Consider the following 24,032-nt stretch of genomic DNA (forward strand, 5'->3'; position numbering starts at 1 on the left):
CATGTTAAATGTCCTGTGGCAGTTTCAGAGCCTAGCCTGGTCACTGTGGTGGACAGTGAGGTCGTCCCTCCAGCAGTGGTTCGGATCGTGGATCTGGCCTTTGGACGGGAGCACAGCCTGGCTCTGTCGGCCCAGAACGAGCTGTGGGCGTGGGGCAGCGGCTGCCAGCTTGGCCTGGTAACCAACACCTTCCCTGTATGGAAACCACAGAAGGTAAGTTTGTCTCAAGTACTGTCAGCGACAGGATGAAAATCATGGACTCAGTTCTGCTGAGAATATTGAATCATATCTTTCAAATAATGAAGAAATAAGACTAAATATGTGTATTGTTTGAGATGGAGAATTGATGGTGTTCTTGTATGTGTGTACTCAACAAAACTGTATTTAATAGTCACATTTGTATTATTTATTTCTGGCACAGGTGGAGCACCTGGCTGGCAGACATGTCATTCAGGTAGTTTCTCTTCCTGATATCTTAATTTTTACTTTTAAACCACAAAACAATACTACATTCTGTGTCCAATAATACCATTTCTTTTTATTTCCCACAGGTGGCTTGTGGTGCCTACCACAGCGTGGCCCTGGTTCGCAGTTTACCTCCACAGAACCATAATACCCAGAATCCCTCTGAGAAGAGGGAGCGGGGTCAGTCACCTCACTACTCGGTGACAGAGAGGGATGACCCGTTTGCATTTGACGCTGGTCACTATTGTCCGCTGGGCGTGGAGCTGAGTGAAGTCATGACAGTAGAGGTAAATAAACTCCAAGGAGTAGTAACCAGGAAGATTTAAAGTTTCAGACTGAAGAGGCTGTTGAAATGTTTTATTAACCAGTCATTCCTGTGATCTGGTACCACAGGATCTTTTTAGCACTTTAATGTCTATATTCATTTATGACGTCATCTTTTTTACCACTGGTTGTTGCCACTCTTTGGTTTGCAGACCTCTCCCAGAGGACACGGCCCCAAACGGCGGCTCCAACCTGGTCGAAGTTCAGCTGGCAGCAGCCAGGACACCTGCAAAGCTAATATTAAACAGTACAGTTTTACGGAACTTATGGGTATCTCTTTAGTCCCTCAGTGTTTTTTTTTTACATTTTTGCTTTTAATGTTTGTTCTGTTTCAGTTTTCTTCTGCTTTCTCTCTTCCCTCCGTGGCAAAACTTCAGGATCAATCTTCCAGTTGGCACCAAGCTTGAGCCCCGTGAGCACACTGACCATCTCACTCAGACCGACAGCAGCCTTAAATCCCACGCCCTGTCAGGCTGGGGAGCCAGTAAGAGCTCTGCTGTCTCTGACGAAACAGAGGTTAGGAGCCTCCTCCAGAAACTCTCCAGTCACTCACTGGAGATGCACCACGCCAGCGGGCCTGGAGATACCGACTCACTTAGCAGTTACACTTCAGGTTTGAAGATCAGTTTATGTGTTATCTTGTTCATGTGTTCATCCTTGTGTTCTTTTGCTCCCAAACTTAATTCGTTTTACTAATTCCTTTATTTGTTCGTGACTATTTGCCATTTCCTAATTTTGTCATTCACTGCTTTGCTTGTTCCATTGTGTCTTTGCTTTATTGGTTCTTCCTTCATTTTTTCCTTTGTTTGCTTTATTGTTTATTTGCTACTTTGTCCTTTGCAGATTTGGTATTTAATCTATTGGCTTTCTCCCTTAATATCTAATGGTTCTCTTCCGTCTTTCTTGGCATCTTTCTCTGTAGATGACAGCTGTGTTTCCTCCACTCCTTCTACGGATCTGCTGACTTCCAGGTACAAAGAAGACTCAACAACTAAAAGTCAAACTGATCAAAGTAAAAAATAAAGAAGAATTTTAGGCAGTGCAATAGTTTAAATTATTTCATGTTGAGTAGTGACTGATCCCACTTCACCTGTGTGTTTAATTGCTGTGGAAAGAACCAAAAGTCAAGCGTAGCTCAAAGCATAGAATATAAAAAGGGATTTTCTACTTAAAGATGCACAACTCAATTTTGCTGCAGTATTCACATACCAAGGTGATATTCACCCATGGGGTATTTCTCAGCTGATCTTTGACCTTCTTTGCCACAGTAACAGCGGAGTGGCCGTGCCATATTCCTCCTCCCCAGTCTGTTTGGAAGAAATTCGGCTTTGTCTTGAGGCTGAGAAGCAAACTCTGCAGGGGCAGAAGAGCTCCAGTCTCACAAATATAAACCAGAAGGGGAAAGCAGCAGCCAACAGGAGACGCTCCCTGCCTGGAACACCCACCCGTGGTAGGGCGTGAAGAACTTGACCACTTTTGGGAAATGCACTTAGCCTGTTTTGTTTCTAGTAGCTTCAAAACACCTTATACAAATGATCGGCTCATCATCAAGCTCTGCAATAGCCTGATAATGACCATTTATTTGAACCAGGTGTGTTGGAGCTGGAAAACATCTAAAACATGCAGGGCAGTGCCAGGACCAGGAGCGGGAAACACTGATTTAAAGCACATAACACTCCATCAAAGCACTTATACTTTTTACAGTTCTGTTTGGTTGTGAAATGAACAGACAAGATACAACATGTTAGTTAACCATGACCCAGTTAACATGTGTTGTCTAGCTTTACAGATGATGGTAGGAGTATTTCTGAACTTTGGACAGAGCCAGGCTAGCTGTTTCCACCTGTTTGCAGTCTTTGTTCTAAGCTAAGCTAACTGTCTGCTGGTGTGCATAGGTATGAAATTGGTGTCAATCTTTCATCTGACTCTACAATAAAGTAGATAAGCGCATTTTCTTAAATGTTTAGATATTTTGATTTGTTTTCCACAGAGCTAGAAATCACAGCAACTAGTAAAAGTAGAAATGGAGAAACTGTTTGCTTCCCATTGACTGTGGAAGCTTTTTGGGTACCAGGCACCAACCAACATAATTATGATTTTCTTAGTGTTACTACTCCTCTTCATCAGACTTCAAAATGCACCACCACAGACCCGGCAAATGCACCTTTCATGAATTATCTGGTACCAATGAAGGAATCTGCGGAATTGCTGAAATGTGCCCCTCTGTGGTGGCAGAGTGGTGCCTGGCTAATGAGGAAGTAGAATAGAAATGTAAACAGAAACGCACCATACAGTTTCTGCCTGTTTGCCTTTCACTGGATCTGACGTTTCCAGATCAAATTTCCTGATGTGGAACTCCACATCACGGCATGCGAATGCTCACATGCACACGTTGTTATATTGAGATACAAACATTTGCTTTCTTGAGATAATTCTTCATGATAAGTTATCAGTAGATAAGGAAAATGACTACACATTAAAAACTCAAAAAGTCCATCAGTCACATTATAATTTTTATGGCCTTAGCCTAATGAGATGAATATTGTGACGTATAGACTCTTCTGTTAGATCAATTAACTATTTTAAGTCTCTTTACACTGTGAACACCCAGTTTATTAGGTCCACCTAGATAAAAGTAATGTAGTCTAATGCAACAGCCCCACAATAAATCCTCATTCATCAAGGTTATAATGTTCAGTCTTGTTTAAACTGGTTTAGAAAGGTGTAGACTCAGCTGAAGAGTCATTTAGCTTGTTGAACTGTGCTTGGTTATACTGGCAACTGTTTCTATTATTTTGTCCACCTCGTTTTTCTTGAAAGTTTGGAAAATGCTCACCTTTGATTGTTACGTTTTCAAAGTTAGGAATATGCTTTAATTCAAATAAATTCCTTAAATATACTGCTGGATTTTCAACATACTCTTGTGTTTCATCGACACAGTCACTCACGTAAACCAAAAATCTTCTAAAATTTAAAATGACACGATCCTGTCGTCATATTTGTTTGTTGTCTGGTCAACCTCGAGATGGTGGAGCATCAGATAAATGAGACAGTAGAAGAACTTAGTGAGTTGCCATGTAAATGTAAATGTAAATATGTAGATATTTTCTAATGAAGGTGTGTAAATAGACTTAATAACCATGTAAATATACTAACTTACTGTATTTCATTTAGTAATTTACTGCACCACAAAGCACAGAATAATACTTTTTCATTATTGCATGTAGAGCAACAATTTAGACTTGAGGAGAAAGGCTTGTAGGGTCTGGTCATTTTTGGTTTAGTTACCTTGAAAGTGCTTGAATTTTACTCTTAAAAAATCTGTGCAACCCTGCTGTAGACTAAATATTAGTTTAATTATTGTCTCTATAATGCATTAAAGTTCAATGGGACCACAAACTGCATCCTGTATGACTGTATTGTTGAAGCTACACCTCTCTGAAACAAAAACTGAACATTGAAACCTTCACAATCGTAGATTTATTGTTGGGCTGTTGCATCTTGGTGTAGCTAATAAACTGGAAACTAACTGTATATCCACTCTACAGGAGAGTGTATGAAGTGTATCGACAGAGCCACAACAGCCGGCCAGACACAGGGTTTGACCTTTAGGGAAGTTAGTAGACTGCTGCAGACTCACTTCGCATTTTCTGATTTGTCAGGAGTTTCGCAATGAAAATCTCTCATCAGTCAGCAAATATCTGAGTTTCAGTTTTAGTAGCCACGCAACTCTCTGTGTATGTGTTAGATGTTGAATAGCAGCGAACAGTTTGTAATCTTTGTTAACCTGAATGGCTAAACAGAATGGATGTTCCACACAACTCATCTCATGTTGATATTCTTTATTTCTGCATTAAGCTTCAGTGGTTTCCTTTTAGTTCCTCCTGCTTTCCTCTGTTTTTCTTGCTTTGCTTCCTGCTGCAGACGTACCCCATCTTGACAGATTCAATCAGCTCTCTGTTTTGGGGATTCAGGGTTTTTACAACTTCTTAAGTCGTTAGGGTGTGTTCATACCAAACCAAACCTGTTGAGAGTCGTTAGGGTGTGACCCATATCAAACCTGTCAAGAACCCTCACTTACTTCCACTAGATTAATTGAGCCTCAACCTCTTTTGTTACAATAGCTGTTTGGATACTAAGATCCTGAAGTGGTCGCCAACAATGAGCAGCTCATCCTTACGACAACTATCAGTTTGCTTTGAAGTTGGTTTGGCAATAAAGTGTTCAAGATTAAATTGAACCATCATCCAGTTGCTGCTGTAACAAGAAAATTTCCCCCTATGGGGGATAAAATAAAGAAGTCTAAGTAATAAATTAGCCATGAAAACTACTTTCAATCACATGATTTAATGAATATCCCAGACGAGCCCCATAGATGTTACATCTTGGTAAGGTCTGGGGATAAGAAAAGCAGCATGAGGCTGGTGAAGTCAGGGCGTGAAGTTGCTATTCATTGTTGACAGTCAAATGAATGAACAGCACTAACTGCAGTCAAATGTGTGGTTCACGTGTTTGCCCACACAGGTGTGGTTGAAACGTGTTTACCCATGTAGCACAGTTTATTTAGGCTGGTTAGAAAATTGTAGTGTGAGCTCCGGTGACACACAGAGCAGCCATAGGTGTATGTTATATCAGTGTCGTGTGACGCTTTGCCTGTAGATTTTATCTCATCACATCAGATATTTCCATCATCATGTTGCAGTGTGAGACACATTGTCTACATCCTCTGTTTGCAGTGGCTGTTGTTATGGATAACAGATGAGGAGCATTCACAGTCTTGACAGATGCTCAACTGTAACTGTAGGTGATGGTTCACTGGGTTGAAACAACACTGCTAACCGGGCTTCTCCATTACGTCATATATTTGTCTTTCAGGTTCTCCACGGCAACAGCGGCCTTGTGCCCGCAGGCCATCTCCTGCTGGTCGGACCCAGACTGCAGCACCGGAGGAGGCTGGAGATGGGATGCCGTCTTTGGACACAGAAGTGTGGAGCTGGGGCCGTGGGTCTGAGGGGCAGCTGGGCCACGGTGATCAGCTGCCCAGGTCTAGACACACACACACACATACACACACACACACAGTCCCACATTGCTGGGACTCGCATTTCCTTTAGGAACAGATGTAAGTCCCCGTCATGTGAATGTGTGTGTGTGTGTGTGTGTGTTCAGACTCCAGCCTCTGTGTATCGAGTCTTTGACAGGCGAAGAGGTGATCAAAGTTGCTGCAGGATCGCACCATTCACTGGCTCTCAGTGCTCACTGTCAGGTAGCACAAACACTCACACACACCCCTAAATGTAAGTCAGACCTTAATGTCTGTTCTTTGTAGTCTCATACAACACTTTAAGTGAGAACTGACCAAAATAACACGACCTACCTCATGTCGTGTTTTGCAGGTGTACTCGTGGGGCAGCAACATGTGTGGACAGCTCGGTCATGTCAACAGTCCTGTCACAATACCTCAAGAGGCAAAGGTACAGAAATCTGTCAGTTATGTAATTTGTTGATGAAGTCATGAGTGCTACAGTTTTCCTCATGGGCAGTCTGATATTTATTGATTTGTTTCTTGGCATGCTTAATACTAATTTTCTTATTCATTGACATAACATTCAATCATTCATAATAGGGTTGTTATGATGTCATCAAATTTTCACCACACAATTATCATGGCCAGAAGAATTCAAGATAGAAATATTATCACATTACCTATAGAAAATTTTCCATCCATCCATTGTGTATACCGCTGTAATTAGGGATAACAGGGCTAATAATCTATTAGATTAGATTAGATTAGTGTGTGAAAAAAAAGTGAAAATATATAAGATAAAAGATAAAATGTTCAAGATACTCAAGCATGAATGAATATAAATGCAAAAAATACCAAAATAACATAGAGAGGAAAAGATGTACTGTAACATTTTAACATATACAGCAAAGAAATGCTGAAATTGGCAGATTATGATACGAAACATGTTAAAGTCACTCTAACAGAACTACAGCAAGCCAGTAAATCTCCTCATGACATTCTGTGTTTTGTCCCTGGCGGGCCATTGTAGTTGTCTGATGGTCTTCGGGTTTGGGACGTGTCAGCCGGTCAGAGCCACTCCCTCCTGCTGGCTGACGGAGACTGTGTCCAGCCAGTCCTGCTGTACTGCGGCCAGCAGCAAGAGCCAGGGTCAACGCAGAGTGAGAGGTCACACCAGAGTCAACAGTCATGTCAGAGGTCACCCAACAGAGCAGAGAGTTATACAGTCAGACCCACCCTGCTGCCCTTCTGCATGGAGGTTTGTACATCCGAGACACAACTGTTTGTGGTTTTCCCTCAACAGGACTAACACTCAGGAAGATGAATGGTGGAGCGCTTATTTACACATGCTGCTCAGTATCGTTAAAGTACCAAAAAATATGCCATTGACAATACACTGAACAAAGACAGAAAGTCGGAGAGAGCTGAAAAATATCACAATCCATGAAAAGCAACAGAGAGAAACCACAAAATACTGCACTGAGATGTCATGCTGTTAATGTATAACTAACAATTGTTTCCTGTGTGTGTGTGTGTGTGTGTGTGTGTGTGTGTGTCTAGATGGGTTACATCAGCAGTGTGTGCAGCGGTGGTCAGAGCTCTGCGGTGCTGGCAGACCAGAACGTCATGGGTTTTATCTCAGCTATCCATGAGCTGGCCTCCACAGAGAGACAGTTTTACTGCTGGTTGAGCAGTGTGACAAAAATCCTCCTCACACCACTACGTAACAGAGGTAAGAGAGTCTCTGTGCTCGCTGCTAATTTGGTCTCCGGTTGTTGTGGTTGACCTGATCTGTATTTACACCTCTGACCCTTATTAGTGACTTTGAATATGTTCCTCATAATTGTAAAGTTCAACCTATGAAATGGTGGCAAGTGCAAAGAAATGTGTGCGAATACAACAAGTTATCTTGGGAACCAAACCTCTGGTGTACTGTTATCTCTACAGTGGCTGTGGCTCAGGAGGTAGAGCAGTCTGGTAACCTGAAGTGTCCCAGTTCGATTCTGGCTTTTCTACACTTTTATTTACTGATGTTGTGTTAACAGACAGCTTCAAGTTGTTGTAAACAAGTTTATTTTTTTATGCTGTAAAAGTGGTTTGAGTGGAAAAAACTGCTGAAATATAAAACTAAAGAGTTGAAACCGACAACTGAAGTTAAACCAGATTGTAGGTTTATATTTTTTATGTCATGAAACTGCTTTGGTGTAGAAATACCAAGGAGCTGAAAAATAAAGTACTGGTATCAAAAATGTTCGAACAATATCCATCCCTAGTTATCTGTGAAACAACACGTGCATGGTTGGAGCATCTATTAATTACTATAAGAGCAAATTCTTTAACTTAATGTGTGTGTGTGTGTGTGTGTGTGTGTGTTCTCTCCTCCACAGAGAGTTTGAGTCCGTCGTTAGGTAAGCCGTGCACTCATCTCTTCTTCTTTCTCTGCGAGAGTTTTGTTCGCCTGAGCGCCCTGATTGGTCGACATTCCACGTCACTCAGCTACTTCCTGCATGATGCGCAGGGACGTGATGTCACTTCCCTTCTCCTGCTGACACACACCAAGCTCTTTCTGGACATTTTTAAAGAGTAAGGCTCACTTTTATGTCTCGACACACACAAAGCACTTACTTAATTTATTAATACACCATCTAAATGTTAGTTAGTTAGTTTGCTTTTAGTCTTACTGCTTTTTCACATTGTCAAATGGCCCTTCGCTAAGTCCTGCCCCCTTGGTTACTGTTACTACGCCTGTCAAGCTTCTACACCCGGCATCTCAATATGGCGTTTTCAAGCTCCTTGTGCAAGTGTCAGGCCCCCCACGTCTTGACAGTTCATGTGAAGGACAAACATATACAGCCTAGCTGTAATACTCATAAAACCTGCTGGACTCTAGTTACAGTGAGACTTGTGTGTCTGACTTGCTAAAAAGATCACTGGTGACAGCATCATTTTGCAGACTTTGGTAAAGATGGAGCTAAAGTAAATGGTTGAATTTATATTAAATTATTATGGTATTAATAAAAAGGTATTAAACTTTGAGGATATTTACTGTTGGATTTCCAGTTCCATATGCACACCGTTTTGATCTCAGCCCGACTACTGAAAGCTTGTCAGGCCTCTTTTGTCCAGTCACAGTTTCATTGGATTGGTCAGTGGCCACTTTGAGGGAGGGGCTTAGCGAAGGGTCATAGTAAAACAGTTGTCTTCATGATGTTAAAGGCAAATTCTTTGGCTCTGATTATTTTACACGTTCTTTAACAATTAGACATTATAAGTAAAATCTGATTAAATAGTAGCTCACTGTATATTATTTGTCTCAATGTTAAAATTACATCAGTTCCCACGTGCTGTGTCTGTATATGATGTCACATGTCTGTTTGAATACAGAGCTTTGGCTTGAATGAATCATTCTTGTCTTCTTATATGTTGGTTTAAAACACCAACCAGGAAGGTTGCACTGTTTTTCCAGGGCAAACAAAAGTAAAGCTTACAGAGTTTCTGTTGACAGTAGAAGCAAGGAGTGAACGGACTGATGACAAAATGACTTTGAACAAGTCAACAGTAGTGAGACAACGGCTGACGTGTGATAGAGGGTACCAGCTGTTTTATAGTAGGTCCAGTATGTGAGATTCAAATGATGATCTCTCCCTCTCTCTGTGTCTGTCCAGGTATTGTTCTTCAGTAGGTAATTTCCAGGTGATGGGTGGATTCCAATCACTCCATAAACTCTCGCTGTAAGCTCCTTTACTTTTTTTTCTCCTCTATATTTTCTTTATCTTATGTTGTTTGCCTGACTTGGCCTTCCCCCCAAAATGTTAGATATTAATGAGACCTCTGCCAGTGCCACTGTAAAGGTCTCCAGCAGCAGATAATTTTTCAGTGTGAACGGCCTTAATGTTACCAGGAAAAGATTTGTCATTAAAGGATAATTCTGAAATTTTTTGACCTCGTCCCTCTTTTGATATTACACTACTCACAAAAAGTTAGGGATATTCGGCTTTCGGGTGAAATTTCAGGATGAACCTAAAATGCATTGTAACCTTTACAGGTGACCTTCTCTAAACGTTTGAATGCACATGTCCAACTATTCAGTGTTTCAGTACTTTTTGCACAAGTTGCTGTTCTCTAACAAGAAGCTTAACAGCAAAATTCACAACAGGTTTGATCCATGAATTGACCAATACATTTCCTGCTTCAGTTAGAATTGGTATTTAAACAGTCCTCCTCATCAAGCTGTTCACATTCTGACATCATGAGACCAAGACGACACCTAACAATTGATCAGCAGCATCTCGCCATTGCGAGGCTTCAAACAGGAAGTCCTCAGACAGAAGTGTTCACTGAGCTTAGAGGGTCACAGAGGGTCATCAGGAGGTTGTAACAGTGATACAGAGTGACTGGAAGAGTCACAGAAAGGAGAGGAGTGGACGTCCTTTGGCCACATCCCAATTTATTGAGACATTGAAATTTTTTGGTTGTGGTATACCCACCACTGTTGTTAGATTTTCTTTCAATAAATTGTTTAAGATGAAGAAATTACCATTGCATGCTTCTACTTAAATGCCCTACTTTCATGATATAATATCACTGTAGCATTCACTTTTTACATTTTCCATATATTTCACCTGAAAGTTGAATATCCCTAACTTTTTGTGAGTAGTGTATATATTTTGGGTTCGAAATGACAGGGAGGTACAACACTTTCCGAATTGGTCCAGTAGATCGCCTCAGCCGAGAACTGGCAGAAAACCAGCAACAATGGTTTGCACCTACACTTCAAATAACAAACTGAGTCTGTCAGTGGCAAAAACAAGCCCTTTTAGTGGACATACTTTGATCTGGCGCCATTGTCCCAAAGGATTACATTACAGCCATTGTAGCCTGATCACCGCTTGCTCTTGACTGCCAGCGCAGGAAATCTACTGGACCAATTCCCAAACGTTTTGTACCTACCAGTAATTTCAAACCCAAAATATGTAAAAATAGGGCCCAGGTTTAAAGATGCAAGAGTTATCCTTTAATTCTGAGGCTCATGCTAAATAAGTTCTTCTGTATTTTCCCCCTAAACCAACCATAAAATATGTCACTTTCTGTGCAGCATGAAAGAGTTACCAAAAAGCAAATAGGTCAGCATTAAACCAAGCTAGGAGGATATGGGATCCCTGTTATAGTAAAGGGTTACTTGGAGGTCACTTAAATGTACGGAGCTTGGCCTCTAAAAGGGAACAAATAGAGAACTTACTGATTGATTCTAATATTGATTTTATGGGTTTGTCTGAAACATGGTTATCACCTTTATCTCCTGAAGCCATCATTACAATGCCTGGTTACAATACCTTCAGAAAAGACAGACTAGAGGGGAAAGGCGGAGGTGCTCTTTTATATGTTAAAAGTCACCTCAAATGTCATCAAGTGGAACTACCTACGGAGTTCCAGTTGGAATGTATTGGTGTTAACATCGCACTCTCTGCAAGTATGTCCTTTACCGTTATCTGTATATATCGAAAACCAACCAGCAAAGTAGATTTCTATGACCAACTTAAAAAGTTACTTAATTTATGTGACCACAAGAAAGAAATCATCTTAGTCGGGGACTTTAATATAAACTGGGAAAAAAAAGAAGATAGAAGAAATCTTAAAATCATTACTGACAACTACAGTTTAATTCAGCTTATAGATAAACCAACCAGAATTACCAACCGATCACAAACTAAAATTTACCTGTTGTTTACAAACAGACCCGAAAGAATCACCAATACCTACAATTTTTTAACTGGAATATCTGACCATAATGCAGTTTTCTTTTGTAGAAAACTTTCTAAAAAACGATTCCAAAGTTCATTTCAATATCCATTGAATAATAATATAATCCCCAAAAGTCAACAACACAATTTAAACCTGGCATTAAACGAACTGAATTGGAATACAATCCTTTCTTCAGAAGATCTAGATTTTTGTGCTAAGTATTTCTCAACAAATATTATGGCCACAATGGCAAAATTCTCCAAAAGGGGGGGACGAAGGGGGAAAAAAAACAGTCTTCCCTGGTTGACTTCAGATTGCAAACAACTAATGAAAAGTAGAGATCATCTTCTTAAAGTCGCACTAAAATCAGGCTTAACTGTAGATAAGCAAAAATTTACATATGTAAGGAACAAAATCACTCAGATAATACTGAAGGCTAAAGCAAATTTCTTTGTTAATATCATTGACAATGCGAAAGGAAACAGTAAAAAAAAAATTGGAACAGTTTAAATAAACTTACTGGTAAACAGAATAAAAACGATAACAGGGAGATAGAAATAAACATTAATGGAAAATTGATAAAAGATCCTAATAAAATTTCTGCGGAGTTTAACAACTTTTTCATAGACTCTGTTCAAGAAATATCTCAACTATTCCATCCTCCTGAGTATGAATCCATTCCAATCAATGATACACAACCGATCTTTACTATAGATGAGATTTCAGAAACAGAGGTAGCTAACATAATCAGTAAACTGAACAGTTCTAAAGCTAAGGATGATCATGATCTTGATGTCAGTTTCATAAAAGAACATAAAAACACACTACCATTACCAGATACCACCAATTTGTCAATTAAACAATCAGTGGTCCATGGAACAGTGGGTGTGGTTAGTCCAATTTTCAAAACTGGGGATAAAACTGACAAACATAATTATAGACCAATTAGCATCTTACCTGTAGTCTCAAAAGTAATAGAGAAATGGGTTGTTAAACAGTTGATTGAACATCTTCATATAAGTCACAATCCCCTGCATCTGATGCAGTTTGGATTTCGTACTCATCATTCTACAGAGGGTGCTCTCAGTGTGTTTTTAGAAACAACTAAAGGCTTCCTAGACAAGAGTGGTTGTGTTGGAGCAGTATTCTTGGACCTAAAAAAGGCTTTTGACACTGTTGACCACAACATCCTTTTGGCCAAATTAACTCACTTTAATTTCTCCGAAACAACCATAAAATGGATGAAATCTTATCTGACCAACAGACAGCAGTGTGTTGTGGTCAACGGTGTCAAATCCACCTATCAGGAATGCTTTGCAGGAGTCCCACAGGGTTCCATCTTGGGTCCGATTCTTTTTTCACTCTATATCAACGACCTTCCAGAAGCATGCAAAAACATTCATATACAAATGTATGCAGACGATGCAGTAATATATACACCAGCAAAAAATACACAGGAAGCCGGTCGTATTCTTACATCTGCAATGGCTCTAGTCCAAGACTGGCTTTCTAAATCATGTCTCCTTCTAAATACTAAAAAGACTGTCTGTATGATGTTCTCCAAACAAAACAATAAAACTACAAAATCAAATGTTTTTCTGAGAGGTGAGGAGGTCGAACTGGTACAAGAGTTCAAGTACCTTGGAGTGATTCTTGATTCCTCCCTCACTTTTAAAAGTCATGTTAAAAAAATGTCTAACACAATTAAATTCAGCTTACACAATTTTAGATATATCCGATCATCAATGACGATTAAGGCAGCTAGAATGTTTCTGCATGCTATGGTGTTCTCACATATCGAGTATTGTTTTACAAACTGGTCTCTCACAAATGACACCATACTCAGACAAATAGAAACATTATATAAAAGAGCATTAAAGATATTTGCCAGAAACCTATTTCGTACCACCATTGTCGTATTCTAAAGACATACAATCTCCTGACTTTTGATAACTTTAAATATTTTAAATATGCTTGTGCTGTGTACAAAATACTATATGGACTTGCCCCACCACCATTAATGGATTTTATTAAAACAAAACGTGCTGCTGGCAGAGCCACTCGGCCTATGGTCAGAGGAGACTGAGACGTGCCCTACAGACGGACCACCTTTGGACAATCTGTTCTTTCAGTCAGGGGCGGTAATATTTGAGAGAGAATGCCCCACATACAACACTTTCAAGACTGAACTTAAAAACTGGCTGAAATCACATCAGCACTGTCCACACTAGAGCCCTGCAGGTCGTCTCTCATGTCTTCTTCTGTTTTCATGTCTCCTCATTTTGTCTTCTGTCATGTTTTGTGCTGCATGATCACCTGCCCATGCACCATTGTCTGTCTAGATGTTTTGATAATGTTTTAAAGGTTAATTGTGTCTACTATGTATATGAATGTGAACTGCTGGCATTTTACACCTTGCCCAGGGACAACAGTTGAAAAATAGCTTCCTTACGCTAATACTGGCACATTTACAGAAATGTTCATTAATGTGTACCGTCCCTGTTAAATAAATTAATTAATTAACTGAAAACAGACACATATTTAGATGCAAATACTGAAGATCATGAAATCCTAAGAGCAACTTTGTTTATGTGTATCTCTCTGTGTGTTTCTACCCAGTGAGTGTTTAGGCTCTCAGCAGGCCGTGCTCGCTCAGCTGTGTGTATCAGACCAGTCTGTCAGTGGTAACGTTGATCTGGCTTCGTTGTTGTACCGGCCCCTGCAGCAGCTCCACCAGTACAGCCGAGTCCTGCTCAAACTGGCAGCCTGTTATGATGTGGTGAGGGGGAAACTCTCTGCTCTCTCTTTGTACTTCTTCTTTCTGTCTGTACTCTTACTGCCATTCTTGTGATCTTACTTCTTTTCTCCGTCTTTCACTTTCTCTGTTTTTCAAATGTCTTCATTTCCCACAACTGAGTAACTCTGGAGATGTTGCAACTTCCAGCTGTCATTGCATTGGCTCGAACATAAGACGCTCCACATTTTGCAACACCTGTTCCCAGACAGAGACTTGAACAAAACAAGGTTTAAATGTATCATCACATTTGGAAACAACATAATGGAAAAAATAGAGTGCTTGTAAGGAGATTTAATACATTTAATGGACGTGGTTAGTCTGAGAGCAGTGGGGCATTTTAAGTTTTAACTTTGACTTCTACATGAATATTAAGTCATGTGACACTTATTTTCTACTATTATAAGAATAACAAATTTAGAGAATTTTCCATTCTTAGTAGATGTTTTGCTTGTTTTGTGCTCTTTATTTCTATTTCACTGAAGAAGTCAGTCCTTATTGTTTCAACCACAGTGGAGTAGAAGGTATTCCTGTCGTTTCCTCATTCTGTGGGCAAATTAGAAATGAGCAGATTTGTCCCTGAGGTCAGTCAGTCTGCTAGACTGTACCGTCTATCTTGAAGTGTGTATACTTTTATAAGAGCTGCCCACAGGAACTCTTCTATATGTTCTAAAATAAAAAAAAAAGACAAAAACTTTTTCTTTCTGTCCCCCAGTTAACTACAGAATATCAGTCCCTCCATCAGGGCTGTAGTCAGTTTGAGTCCCTGTCTTTGTCCCTGCTGAGGAAGAAGAAGGAGGCTGAAACCACCTTCCTCTTCTGGAAGACCCACTCTGGAAAAACTACTGTGAGCACAAAGTTATTTCAATATTGTTTCTACATTTTCAAACTATGACACACAGAAGACAAAGGGAGCATGCATCTTAACCCTTTATAGGGCACTCGTTGAAATACAACCCTAGACCATTACTGGTGGGCATTATAAGACGTTTTTCTTTTGTGAGTTTAAAAAAAAAAAAAAATGAAATCAAGGTCAGTGAAGTTACCATATATGGTTTCTTGCTGGTTTGTCATGTAGCCTGATTGTTGCTGATTGGCTTGGAGAAATCTTGTACTTCTACTGCCTCATGGTGAGGCAAGGGGCGGCATTTTGAACTCCCACTTAAGTTACCAAATATAGTCCCTTGCCCGATAAAGGGTTAAACCACTCCACTAAAAGCAGTCACTAGAGGTGCACAGGATAAAAAATCTAACTAATAGATATAACCATGAAACTTCCATTCCATTCCATTAATGTTTTTTTTACATTAAGACAGTTATTTTTTGTATTGCAAGTGTTTTTTACAATTATGAAATTTTATGTTCGGATGTGCATATTTTCCCACTGTGTAAATAAATATCTACTAATTTGCATACACCTGCAGATCAGAAATCAAGCATTGGATAAAGTCATTTAGCTGAGAGCAGCGATATGCAGATAAGAGTTAAACAATTTGATCATTAAGTTACAAATGTGAAAGTGTTCATTTTCTGTGCAGAAAGTCTCATGGTGGTAACGTGTAATAGCAGCTCAGTTAATGGAGGCAGGACTTCTGGAAAAGTGTAATACACAGTTGTTTTGTGTGTCTGTTGTATAGGAGATCCTGCGTCTCCCACAGCGTCGTGTAGTGTGTGAAAGCAGCAACAGATCTCTGACTCTGCAGAATGCCGGGCGGTTCTCCAGCCACTGGTTCATACTGTTCAATGACGCACTGGTGCACACACAGGTACAATCACACACACACACACACACACACACACACACATACATACAAACACCATAAATAAATCCACGGTGGACACCATAGATTCTCTGCAGATAGAGTTTGGTATGCAAATTAGATTTTCTAACAATGTCCTCAGCAGGGCGGTGCGAGCACAGTGGATCCATCTTTTGACGACTTTTTAAATTAATTATCTTACAGCGATTAACAACCCTTTAAACATCGAAGAGGGTCCAAAGAATCTTTGTCCGTCTTGTTAATGTCAGACAAAGCTTCCACTGGATCTGTGTGTGCATCTCTGGACATGTAAAATGTAATAAAGTTTATATTTGTACGTTGTATCTTTCATTCACTCAGGGTGCCATTCCCTCTCAGAGTCTTGTAAGTATATCAAACATCAGTTCACCCAACTTCACCTCCAGCTAGGGATGAAATGGTATAAAAATGTCATATCACAATAGTGACAAATTGTCAAAGATGAGTATTTGCAGTCATCAGTTTTATCACAATATTGTTCAAATGTGCTGACTGTTCAGAAAATACTGACAACCTGAATTATTTTACATACAGCAAATAGAATTAGCAGCATTTTTGCACCTTTTGTTTTCATGAACATCAAAATGATAAGTTAGCCAATACCTGATGTAAACATAAGAAAACACCACCACAGGCAGCTTCATTAAGCCTCTAATATTTGTGGAGCAGCTGCTGCAAAACTTAATTTGCACTAAAATCAATGAAACTGGCTAAACCAGAGAGAGCAGCACATAGTGGTGCATCTATGTCTTCTATTTACAGTTGTTTATGTGAAGTGTTTCTGGCCCTTTTACACAGAAGTCAGTCATAAGATGTCTAAATATGTATTGTATATTTACATATTTATATTTATATGTACAGTATATTTAAATTGTCAGTATCGGCTTGCTGTTGCTTAGTAACTTACTCTCAAAGCTTGGTTTGCATGTGACTTGCACTTCTCAACGCTGTATTTGCAATGCAGGTGTAGCCAGTAAAAAGATGCATTCAGCGCCGCGGCAACAGTCTGCATACGTTACATGATCAATGTGGCCAAATACAACCACGCATCAGTACTCTGCAGGTGTGCTGCAACTGTCTGCCATGTTTTCATTGAGGCAAAACAATCGCACACTGTATACTGTGCCTGCGTCTGGGAGACTGCTGCGAACTTTGGTTGATGCTGGACAGCATTTAGAGTTTATTTAGAGTTTTGCAAAGCACAATAGTTAAACAAGGTTTTAATGCTGATTAAAATTTGAAACTGTAACACTAACTGTTAAGTTTAGGTTTATCATGAGTGCAGTAACTGTTTCATCCCTACCTTCAGTCACCCAACTAGTTTGAGCACCCTGAGCTTTGTGCTGTAGCAGCATTGGTGGGCTGGCCGCCGTTCACTGCTTATACTCTGACAGGCTCTCCTGGGATTAGTATGCAAATGAATAAACGCTGACACAGGACTTTATGTAATGTTAAAGGGACCCAAAACCCAATTTAATATTTTTCTCCTCTGCCCACCCAGATAGTTCCAGTTTAATTTACAGTAGTCTTCAGTAGGCACATCTAGCTCAAACTAATGCAGGTCATTCCATGAGCCCTGCAATGAATCCTACTTTCATGAAGGTTATAATTTTAAGTTTTTATTGTCTCAGTATTCTGTTATTCTGAGGTGTTTCTAATATTTTGTCCACCCCAAATGAGAGTGGACTAATTGGCTACATTTTGGGCTTTGTAATATTGTAACCCTTTCGCATTGCAGGTGTCCTGTGTTATAAATTATCTTGTGTTAATGTTGTCCTGGTGGCTGATTCTTAGCTGCAGCTGCTACCAAACTGGCTGCTGTGTGTGTGGTTTGGGGTTTAGACTTGTTTTCAACAGTCGCATTAGCCACTTCTGAACCCTAACTAATAGTTTGTCTTCCTCTGTTTGGTGTGGAGTGGTGTGTTAGCCGACAGCAGATAATGGTGAAACCTGTCCTGTCTCTCTCTCCATCTCTCTCTGTGGTTTTGGACTCATTTCCTCTGTTGTGCATTAGACCTTTTACATAGTGGTTATCCAGTGCAAGTTAATCTGGGCAAAATTAACAACTAAAATTACTCACTAAATGAATAATTATGATAAAACAGAAGTGGGAACATTGAAGGATAACTCCTTAAACCTGTGCCCTGTTTTATTTATTTTGGGTTTGAAATGACTGATTTTGGAATTGGTTCAGCCAGAAGCCAACTAGATCAGAGTATATCCAGTAAAAGTGCTTGTTTTTGCCACTGACAGACTCAGATTGAGTATTTAACATTACAGATATGAACCCTACAGAGACAGACCTGTAATATACTTTCTGTTTAACCAGAAAAAAGCTGTTGTATCACGCTATTCAAACCCGCCAGACTCCATCGACAGAAACAGTCATTTTACTCAGCAGAACAAGGGAGTAGCTGGTTTACTGTTCCTCAATCAGTTAGTATGTTTGTGTTGACAGTGATAGACCAGTAACCTAAGTGTAAAATTACTGGGATTTTTGTAATGCTGTCAGACACTTTGAATAATGATCTGAACCTGTCAGTAGCAAAAGCGAGTGCTTTTAGTGAACGTACTTGGATCTGGCGCAATTGCCTCAAAGAATTACATCACACCCAATGTATCTTGTTCACCACCCATTCTCAGCTGCCAGTGGGGGCAATCAACAGGATCATTTGCAAAAGGTTTTGTTTCCACCTGTCATGACCCAGATTTAAAAATACGGGAATTATCCTGTAATAAAATACCATGAGGGTCAAAACTCCAACTACTGAGAAATATGTGATCTTTCTAATATAATCAGGAAGTGGTTAGTCTAAATCAAAATTCCTCACATGCACATACAGTGAAACTGAAATTACATTGGTGATGTTTTGTGTAACTTCCCTGATTCACCAGAATTATTAAAAACTAGAGTGAGGCACTTAAAGAGGAAAATCTACTGGTCATTCCTCTCTCATTAACACTCTTAATGTGAGAAGTATTAGTGTCCCATACAGGCAGAAAGATGATGATAACATATCCTGTTTTGTCTCTCTGCAGTTCTCCACACATCACATCTATCCTCTGACCTGTCTGTGGGTGAAACCTGTTACTGAAGTCAACAGCGGACTGTGAGTTAGTTGTTTTCCAAACGAATGTCAAAGCTAACCTAACTAATGCGAATGAAAAGTGAGGGACGAGAGAGTGAAATCAGTGTTTATATGTCGATAATGAATAATGAACATAAGAGAATATGTCTGAGGGGATCTTTTTCGAATCCTGAATTTTAGGTTTAGTAATAAAAAAAAAAACTGTAGCTGAAGTTGGAAAGACAAGCAGCAAACACTACAGCTGTCATTTAAAGCATAACTCTGGTATTTTAACATTTTTACACGTTTTGGGACTGAAATAGGTGGTGGGTAGAAAATCTGTCCAGACAATGGAAAAAGAGAAACATATTGGAGGAGGTGACATCAGTTCTCTTCATTGACTCTTCATAGACAATTTTAGACAAAGAGCATTTTTGTGAAATTGTTTTATGCAGACAAAGTTTGCTGTTGTCCTTGTTGTTTGTCCTCAGCCATGGCATCAAAATTACATGTCCAGAGGAGAGTTCCACCCTGGTGGCCTCGACACCTCAAGAGAAGGTACGTTTATGGTTTAACCTCATGTTACCCAATTATTAAAGCCTGGTTGTTATTCAAAAAGTTTTGATAAAACTTTATTTAGAAAATGATGCTGCAAATTTTAAAGAAAATCACTATTGTGAAAAGTATTTTAAACTTGCTTTAGTTATTAAGAAATTTTATGATCAACAGTAGTGGGATTTGTGAATAAATAAATGGATCAGTGGTTCAGTATTATCACTTAAACACTAAAAGAGTAGCACATCTCTGTGTACTGCACTACTAACAGCTTTTCATTTCTTGTTTTGACATCAGCTACAAACATCCAATACAACTACTGTTGGCCGACACTACAAAACAACTCCCTCAATATGCTGATAAATAATTTCAGTTCTTCACAGGGATTAGATTTGCTATTTGAACTGGATTTAGATGTATTGATTTCAGTGCAGCTGATATAAAAACATCAATGAAAATGATCTGTTTTGCTGCAGTCCTGCAGTATTTTTCTATTTGATTGCTCAGTGTAGGTTTTGATACAGAAAAGATTTACTGCACTCACTTGAACAGATGACAAGTGACATTTAAGAGTCGTCCTCTTTACTTTTGTCTCTCTCCAGAACAAGTGGCTCCGATCTCTTAACCAGGCGGTGGATCAGGTGCTGGGTGGTGGCTGTCAGGGGTCGTCACCGGGGCTGACAGCAATGACTCGCACGGCCTCCTACACGTTCACTGGAGAGGGGCGGTTTAAAGACGCCCACTACACCGGGGTGTGGCTGGCAGGACGGGTTCATGGCAGGTTAGAGAGCATGTTTGTATGTCTCTTTGTGTGTGGTTGTGTGGTTGTGTGTATGTGTGCAGCTCCAGTGTTCGCTCAATAATGTTTGCATATGTAAGGGCTGCAACTTACTTATTTTCATTGTTGACTAATCTGTCGATTAATTTCCTGATTAATCAGTTTTTGGTCTGTCAGAAAATGGTAAAACTGTCTCTAAAAGCCCAAGATGACGTCCTAGAATGTCTAGTTTTGTCCACAAGCCAAATATATTTAGTTCACTGTCACCGTCACTTACAAACTCTGTCACACAATAATAACAAACATATTAATTATTTAAAGTGGGGCACCATGAGATGGTTTTTGGATGACGAGAGCGACATTAGTTCAGCCATCACATCTCACATCAGTTGAGACCTTTGGAGCCAGAAGGAACAAGTATATGACTGAGCAATCAGAGCATGTGTTAGTGTGTTTTGACAGTTAAGACTGTCAAAAGAACATTTCCAGCACTGCTGAATCCAGACTGTCTTACAATGAAGGCTTAAGGTAGTTCCTCCTGGTTGTAGCTAATTAAATGACCACAGAGTGTAAAACTAGACTAGCTTTGTGTAAATGGTTGTATAGTAAAACATGTTTGGCTTTTTTACAGAGGCACCATGAAATGGTCAGATGGACGGACCTACCGCGGGAACTTTAAGAATGGACTGGAGGATGGGTAGGTACAGAGCTGGTAAATGTGTAATGTTGTTCGTTCTCATTAGGACACATTTCTCCTTCCTTCCTGGGACACAGAGGATAAAATATTTAAATACATGCTTACGATTTGTGCCTGACACAGTGAAACCAGCTGGAGATTTTTGTCAACAGTGTGATTAACTAGAGAATGTCTCAACACTTCTGTACAACTGTTATTTCTCTTTCCAGCTATGGAGAGTGTATAATGCCAAACAAAGTGCTGAATAAGCCAGACAGCTACCAAGGACTCTGGAAAGATGGCAAGATCCATGGTTTTGGCAAGTACATGTCAGTACACAGGTTTCTACCGTCATTTTACTGAGGTAGGGAGCAGAATAGGAAAAATTACCTGTTTGGAATTAAACTCCCCACCCCTGAGAGTCACAATGCCTTGATCTGCATGTGAACATATACAACAGATTTGTTTATGCATATTTATGTCTCTGTGGGTTCTGCCCAGGTATGCCAGTGGCGAGGTGTATGAGGGCTGCTTCTGTAATGGCCAGCGGCACGGTTACGGCATGCTAAGCTCTGGCAAGATGGCCAAGAAGTCCTCCAGTGTTTTCATCGGCCAATGGGTCCATGACAGGAAGAATGGCTACGGCGTCTACGATGACATCACCAGGTCCGATCAATTATCTTGAGAAAATTTACATTAAAATGCATTATATTTAAATTGTTCATGAATACGCAGGGATATTTAATCGTCATTACACAGCACAGTGTCGTACAACCAAATGAAAGTTGTAGCTCCCTCATGCCAAACACAGAACAGATAATTAGAAATGTACAATATATACAGTTCACTGCTCTCGTATATTCTTCCCAGAGGTGAGAAGTACATGGGACTGTGGTTGGACGAGCAGCGGCATGGCAGTGCTGTGGTTGTGACCCAGTACGGTGTGTACTATGAAGGGACCTTCAGAGACAACAAGATGAGTGTAAGTTCGCCCTCAAGTGTTGTGTCTGCTCAGTCAGTCAGTGCATACCAGTGGGTCGTCTGAGGAGCTTTAAACCCTGATTACCCAGTAGAATACAAAGCACTTACTGATGTAAGTTCATCAAAATAAACATTACTTAAATTTGTTTTATTTTGAGCCACAAACCTATTACATATATCGTGACATAAAAGTAGGTGGGTACAGCAAATTGTATGAAGATACTCTGATGTGTAGTGCCACTTTAAGACAGTAGGTGGCGCCACTGGGCTTTGGTTTCCTCATATCAACTATCGAATGACTTCAGACAGTAACCTGCTGAAAAGTGAATAAGATCACTTATATTTGTAATTGTTTATGTACAGTGTTTACTTCTATGATTCCCTGTGTGGCCATTAACCTTTATGTGTTGACAGGCATTTCTGGGTTAATTGACTTCTCAAAAAAGAAGCTCAGGGGTTTGTTTAACTTATTTTTTATGCCACTGTCTGAGTAAAAAGGTGATATAAGACAACTACCGTGAAACTTTCTGTTCACCCCTCTGAATTAATGCGCTCAATGGGTAACCATAGCAGCAGGGACACTGTCAGAGCCTTTTTTAAAATTGATTGCAGCATGCTTATTTCCAGCAGTGAGTGTCTTCCTTCAGGTCCTCATCTGAACACCACAAGGTGGAGACTGTAACACAAGCTGCAGGAAGTACACTGCCCCTCTGAACTCTCTGAGACTTATTGTCACTGAAGTGACCATCTCATATCCCATTCACAATTCAACTCACTACTTTAGGCTGCAGCCGACAGTAACATGACACTCTGTCATCTGTGAGTTATTGACTTATTGACTTGAGGACAGTGTCATGGCTACATAGATGGCTGATCTTCTTGTTAAACATACTGTCAGATTTTATTTACTTTTTGTCAACTGTACATAGTGTTAATGACATGAATCTTGCTAGCATATACAGTGGGGCAGAAAAGTATTTAGTCAGCCACCAATTGTGCAAGTTCTCCCACTTAAAAAGATGAGAGAGGTCTGTAATTTTCATCATAGGTACACTTCAACTATGAGAGACAGAATGGGGAGAAAGAATCCAGGAAATCACATTGTAGGATTTTTAATGAATTAATTGGTAAATTCCTTGGGAAAATAAGTATTTGGTCACCTACAAACAAGCAAGATTTCTGGCTCTCACAGACCTGTAACTTCTTCTTTAAGAGGCTCCTCTGTCCTCCACTTGTTACCTGTATTAATGGCACCTGTTTGAACTGGTTATCAGTATAAAATACACCTGTCCACAACCTCAAACAGTCACACTCCAAACTCCACTATTGCCAAGACCAAAGAGCTGTCAAAGGACACCAGAAACAAAATTGTAGACCTGCACCAGGCTGGGAAGACTGAATCTGCAATAGGTAAGCAGCTTGGTGTAAAGGAATCAACTGTGGGAGCAATTATTAGAAAATGGAAGACATACAAGACCACTGATAATCTCCCTCAATCTGGGGCTCCACGCAAGATCTCACCCCGTGGGGTCAAAACGATCACAAGAACGGTGAGCAAAAATCCCAGAACCACACGAGGGGACCTAGTGAATGACCTGCAGAGAGCTGGGACCGAAGTAACAAAGGCTACCATCAGTAACACACTACGCCGCCAGGGACTCAAATCCTGCAGTGCCAGACGTGTCCCCCTGCTTAAGCCAGTACATGTCCAGGCCCGTCTGAAGTTTGCTAGAGAGCATTTGGATGATCCAGAAGAGGATTGGGAGAATGTCATATGGTCAGATGAAACCAAAATAGAACTTTTTGGTAAAAACTCAACTTGTC

The 24,032-nt window shown here is 40.1% G+C and overlaps 1 protein-coding gene across 1 annotated transcript in view; it reads left to right on the top strand.

The window, feature by feature from the left end:
- The window catches only part of LOC139208329 (alsin-like), a 35,564-nt gene that overhangs the window by 4,437 nt on the left and 7,095 nt on the right, over window positions 1-24,032 (top strand). Inside the window, exons 7-31 of the mRNA XM_070837970.1 lie at window positions 23-213; window positions 422-454; window positions 552-752; window positions 942-1,036; window positions 1,167-1,402; window positions 1,712-1,760; window positions 2,058-2,239; window positions 5,665-5,833; window positions 5,959-6,055; window positions 6,186-6,263; window positions 6,846-7,073; window positions 7,376-7,547; window positions 8,203-8,398; window positions 9,481-9,546; window positions 14,177-14,336; window positions 15,067-15,198; window positions 15,989-16,117; window positions 16,472-16,495; window positions 19,190-19,260; window positions 19,710-19,776; window positions 20,376-20,554; window positions 21,183-21,248; window positions 21,458-21,556; window positions 21,729-21,893; window positions 22,098-22,209. Coding sequence (XP_070694071.1) covers window positions 23-213; window positions 422-454; window positions 552-752; window positions 942-1,036; window positions 1,167-1,402; window positions 1,712-1,760; window positions 2,058-2,239; window positions 5,665-5,833; window positions 5,959-6,055; window positions 6,186-6,263; window positions 6,846-7,073; window positions 7,376-7,547; window positions 8,203-8,398; window positions 9,481-9,546; window positions 14,177-14,336; window positions 15,067-15,198; window positions 15,989-16,117; window positions 16,472-16,495; window positions 19,190-19,260; window positions 19,710-19,776; window positions 20,376-20,554; window positions 21,183-21,248; window positions 21,458-21,556; window positions 21,729-21,893; window positions 22,098-22,209 — 3,197 coding nt within the window. The remainder of the gene's footprint in view (window positions 1-22; window positions 214-421; window positions 455-551; window positions 753-941; window positions 1,037-1,166; window positions 1,403-1,711; window positions 1,761-2,057; window positions 2,240-5,664; window positions 5,834-5,958; window positions 6,056-6,185; window positions 6,264-6,845; window positions 7,074-7,375; window positions 7,548-8,202; window positions 8,399-9,480; window positions 9,547-14,176; window positions 14,337-15,066; window positions 15,199-15,988; window positions 16,118-16,471; window positions 16,496-19,189; window positions 19,261-19,709; window positions 19,777-20,375; window positions 20,555-21,182; window positions 21,249-21,457; window positions 21,557-21,728; window positions 21,894-22,097; window positions 22,210-24,032) is intronic.

The sequence above is a fragment of the Pempheris klunzingeri genome, chromosome 10 (genome assembly GCF_042242105.1).
Source record: "Pempheris klunzingeri isolate RE-2024b chromosome 10, fPemKlu1.hap1, whole genome shotgun sequence".
Taxonomy (NCBI): Eukaryota; Metazoa; Chordata; class Actinopteri; order Acropomatiformes; family Pempheridae; genus Pempheris; species Pempheris klunzingeri.